General features: G+C 42.0%; 1 protein-coding gene and 1 pseudogene across 1 annotated transcript; one reads left to right on the top strand and one right to left on the bottom strand.

The window, feature by feature from the left end:
- Positions 1-1,175: 1,175 nt before the first annotated feature.
- On the top strand, positions 1,176-4,799 carry SCGB3A2 (secretoglobin family 3A member 2). Its single transcript, XM_038529579.1, is given in 3 exon segments — positions 1,176-1,227; positions 4,562-4,693; positions 4,696-4,799. Coding segments are annotated over 3 exon segments (288 nt in total).
- LOC608447 lies at positions 3,253-3,647 on the bottom strand (annotated as a pseudogene).
- Positions 4,800-5,021: the final 222 nt, after the last annotated feature.

Raw genomic sequence — 5,021 nt, forward strand, 5'->3', positions numbered from 1 at the left:
AGGGGGCTCATGTGTCAGCGTATCTTCCTCAGAATGTTTTGTGTCCCTCCCTCATGGTGGCAATGGCTGAGGCCAGCAGTGCTGTTGGACCTGAGGCTGGCACCTATCTGCATCCTGATTGCTGTTGTTCTCAGTCAGGGTTCTTTCTTTCCCTCTTTCTTGCATAGGAGGCCCCAAAAGTCTCAAGGAATTCCAGGGCTCGTACTTCCATGTAGGGATGTCCTGAAGCTCCCTGGTTGAGTTTCCAGGGGAGGCAGCCTTGCAAGCATATTGCTCCTGTGGCTGGCACAGTATTTCTTTTGTGTGATTGTGTGGGATTGCCGGAATGGTTCTGAAATGCATGTTTTGGTGACCAAAATTATTTATGTGGACAAGGTTTTACAAGTTGTTTCCTTTTTGGACCCTCGGGGTCACACCAATCCTATAGATTTAAAAAGTTTAATCCAAGAGTACATCAAGAGTAAATATTGAATCCTAGGCTTTTACAAAGGCATTTTGATTTTTAGATCCTATTTTTAGATCCTATAGCCTATTATTCTATATGAGGACAGAGAAGGCATACTCTAGGGATTCGCAAAATAACTGGGAGATGCTAGAAAAGAGGTCTTAAAGTATGTCAGTGGGGATGGGGTAGATGGAGGTAAATTCTAGAAAAAGATAGCACTAAAGGCAATGAAGCTGAGTCTGTATATACTACAGCTGATGGAATCTCCTAATTGCTTCCACGACTAGGTACTTACCAAGTAATGTGATTCTGCAAACTTTAAATGAATAGAAAGCTGAAGGAAAACAGAACCTTTGCTCCTTTTAATCCCAATATAAAACTTCCCCTTCTTTCAATATTCTTTTAAGAGAAGGACTGTTAGAGCTATCTGCTCTCACTGGTAGGGCTTTTATGAGAGGTCTTTAAGAATGCTTCAAGTTAAGGCTTTGTTTGCTGTGGGAACATGAGGGGAAGTGGAAGAAACTCCAATTTGGTTAGTGAGAAAACATGACCTTCATGGTGAATTAAGTGGTAGTGACTGAAATTTAGGTCATTACTAGTATATAAATGTGTGCAAGTGCAGAAAGCAGCTGTCACACTTTGTACAGTAAGTGGAGCCACTAGCTCAGTGGATTCACTGCATTTTGCAGTTCAATTTTAAACTCCAAGTAAACATCACAGAAAACCTGACATGAAGTTGGTAACTGTGTTTCTGCTGGTGACCATCAGCATTTGCACTTACTCTGATAAGTAACCTGAACATACACTTCTCTACTTTTCTGTTAATAGGAATGTAATCAGTAAGTGTAGGCTCCCAGGGGAAGACAGCGAAAGGAGTTTTAGAACCATAGAATTGGGGGGTTGGAAGGGATCTCAGATGCAGCCACCACTTACCCCCAACTCCAGCCTACCAAACTCTAACCCAATAGAAGTACTATCCTTAGTGAATCCTACATTAAGAAAGTAGCCAACTCATGCTAAAGGTCAACATTCTGGAACATTGTCACCATAGTTTTTCTTGTCTTTATTAATCTTGAGTCAAAATCTCACTTTGTAACTTCTTTCTTTTGAAACTATATGGAGTCATTCTTTCTATCATCTGTAATCAGTTGCCAGGTGGTTTTTCCTGAGACACAGCTACATTTATCTATTCATGCAGTCAATGGATATTTACTGAATGGCTGCAACCTTTGGGCACTTGGCTAAGCATTGGAAGATTTGGATATGAATCAGACACAATGGTTGTTTACAAGGTTCTTGTCTGACAGGAGAGATAAGACTTCTTCAGACAGAAGTCACTATGATGCTAGACTAATAAGCAGAGACATAGGCATATAGAGCTCTGTGGGAGGACTGAGGGGAGAACAGTTCAATTTCTAGGTGACATATGGAAGTTGGATTCTTGGAGAAGAATGGGAACTGATCCATTCTTTTTGAATGGAGTCTTTTTAACTACAGGAAGATGTATTTGGATGCATCTGCAAAATGCACTGTGATGGCCACTGCTCAAAGAACAGAAAGCCTTGAGGGTCTTCCCCTGGAAGTATATAAGTATACATAGAGAAGATATTCACCAAAACCTTTGAAATAAGTAGGGAGATTAAAATTGAGAAACTTGGTGCTGTCCACACCCACATTGGCAACTTTGGCTTGCGCTTTTTCTGAAATTTTGGACCCATTTGTAACTTCACCAGTTTTGGCTATTTTGTTGTCCTTAATGGCTAATGGCATGTGTTTACAGACAGAGGTGACAAAAGAAAAGTGGGTAGAGGGCAGCCCCGGTGGCTCAGCGGTTTAGCGCTGCCTATGGCCAGGGACGTGATCCTGGAGACCCGGGATCGAGTCCCATATCCGGCTCCCTGCATGGAGCCTGCTTCTCCCTCTGCCTGTGTCCCTACCTCTCTCTCTTTCTCTCTCCTCTCTGTGTATTCTCATGAATAAATAAATAAAATCTTAAAAAAAAAAAGAAAAGTGGGTGGAAGGAAGTAAATATCCCTCCTCTGGGAAACAATTTAGAAGGGAAAAGAGATGGTAGAAGATGAAGGGAAGATAGATGCATAGACTCCACTTGTACTATTTGAATGGGGAATGAAAAGGATCCCAAAGGAAAATGAACTATGGCAGGTTCTTACTCTGAAGATACGTGTTCTTATGTGTGTGCTCATGCATGTGTGTTTACATATCTGCACATGAATCTTGTAAAAATGTATGTTGTATGTATTTTTCTCATTATCTACACTTTCCCTCCCATATTCTATATGAAAGTTATCTTTCTAAAGCCAAAGATACAAAATGCAATTGTCCCATAAAAGAGCCTTGATACCTCCCCATTGCCCTTGGGAAAAAAGTCTGAAACTCATTAGTATGGCATTCAAAGCTCTGAAAAATCTGACCTCACCTGGGTTTTGCTGCCTTACCTCCTTCCCTCACCTATGCGTACGTCACTGGAATTCTGCACTCCAGCTGCTCTGGAAGGCTCACCAGGCAGTGTGGCCACTTTCATTTCCACATTTCTTTCTTTCTTTTTTTTTTTTTTAAGCATTTTAGTTATTTTTAGTTAAAGAAAAACAGACTTTTCCAAGGGTGACAAAGTGAACTGAAGGTCAGATGGAAGGAAGCAGGGTGTGTGGGCTGTTCAAAGCTCTTGCTCCAAAATCTGGAGGCGAGGAAAGAAGGTCCTCCCAAGAATTCAAGGGTGACTGGCCAGCAGAGGGATACTTTGATGACTTTGGGCACTGGATCAGTCTAAGTAGGCTCTAAGGAGATTTCCACCTGCTAGTTGGTTGACATGATTAATATTATCACTCTTAGGGGCTATTACATTAAGGAATGACGCAGGAAGCCAAGAGAGTGGCTTATTCAGTTGGATTCTGAATCACAATCAGGAAATAGTCTTTATCTGGTGCAACCATAATTTCATTTTTCTTGGAGCGAATTCGAAGGAAGGTGAGGTCATTCTGGGGGTCAATTTCACGCACGGTGCTCCAGGCCTTCAAGATGAAGTTGTGCATGAGGTTGGCATACTGTGTGGTAGTGGGATTGTCCATGGTGCTCTTGATGGGAATGCCTTCTGTGTTCACCACGATGATGCCCTGTACTCCCTTCTGGCTCTGAAGTCGCTTCAGTGTCTCCTCCACCTCTGCCATTTCCAACCGATCCCGTAGCTTCACGACGCCCCATTTCCACATTTCAATACCTATGTTATTTTTGTTCCTTTTTAAAATGTACCTCCCCTACTTTACCTTGTGACCCTGGAATCTACCTCAAGACACAGCTCCAGGAACATCTCCCTGGGAAGATTACTCCAACACTCTACCACATTAGAATTAGTCATCCCTTTTCTTATGCTTCCATAGAGCTTTATCCACACTGTTGGCACAGCAAATGCCACACTGTGGCATGCATAGATCTTTATTGTCCGCTAGACTGTGTAAGTTCCTTGAGTGGAATATCCTAGTCTTACTCATTTACATATCTGCACTAACCATGACAGAGTTGGTGTTTAGTTATGTTTGCAGCATTGAGTTGAAGTGTTTGGGAGCAGTTTCCTGGGCTGTGGTTGGTTGGGTTCATGTATGTCCTCAAGTGAAGATTCATTATAGAATCTCCTCAAAGTCATGAACTGTGGAGATAGCCATATGCAAAGTGCGTACCTATTCAGTCAAACACCAGGATCTTCTGAGTGCTTACTGCATGCCAGAGGCTGTTCTAGGTATGAGGTACAATAGTAAATAAAATATAAACTCCTTGTTCTCATTGAGCCTGCATATAGTGAGAGTCTGAAGGGAAGAAATAAATGAGATTTACTATTTTAGGTAATGCTAAAAAAAAAAAAAAAAAAAGGAAGTTAGAGGATAATGGTACCTTATGAGGAGGTAACATTTGAGGAGAGATAACATTTCTGGAGAAAGAAAGTTCTAAGGAGACAGAACAGCAGATCCAAAGGCCCTGAGGGAGAAGTTTTCATGGGAAATCAAGTGAGGCTAGAATGGAGCCATTGATGGACACGGTGGAAAGTAGCACAGTCATAGACAGGAGTTGACTGTGCCTATTTCACTCAGTTTCCATTTTGCTCTGCAGCTACTGCCTTCCTTTCCAACAGTTTGCCAGATGCTGTCAACAAAGCCTTATGTTTACCTGTGGACAACATTCTCCCCTTTATGGATCTGTTAAAGCTTCTTCTGAAAACTCTCGGCATTTCTGTTGAGCACCTGTGGAAGGGCTAAGAAAGTGTGTGAATGAGCTGGGACCAGAGGCTGCTGAGGTAGTGAAGAAACTGCTGGTACCTATAGGTTGTGGGCTTATTTGTCAATAAGCAGGGCTTAATCACCTGATCTCCCACCCTCCCCTCCACACTCCCACAAACCCTTTCTCACCTGTGGACATGTAATTCCATCTTACTGAATGTACTTGTACAAAGTTTGCATGTCCAGGAATCTCAAGGAAGGTGCAACATCTACATTTCTAGAAGGGAGTTTTGAATGAAAGAAACCTATATTCTTATTGTGACTTTGCATTTTTCAGCTTAGTGATGCTA

The sequence above is a fragment of the Canis lupus genome, chromosome 2 (genome assembly GCF_011100685.1).
Source record: "Canis lupus familiaris isolate Mischka breed German Shepherd chromosome 2, alternate assembly UU_Cfam_GSD_1.0, whole genome shotgun sequence".
NCBI lineage: Eukaryota > Metazoa > Chordata > Mammalia > Carnivora > Canidae > Canis > Canis lupus.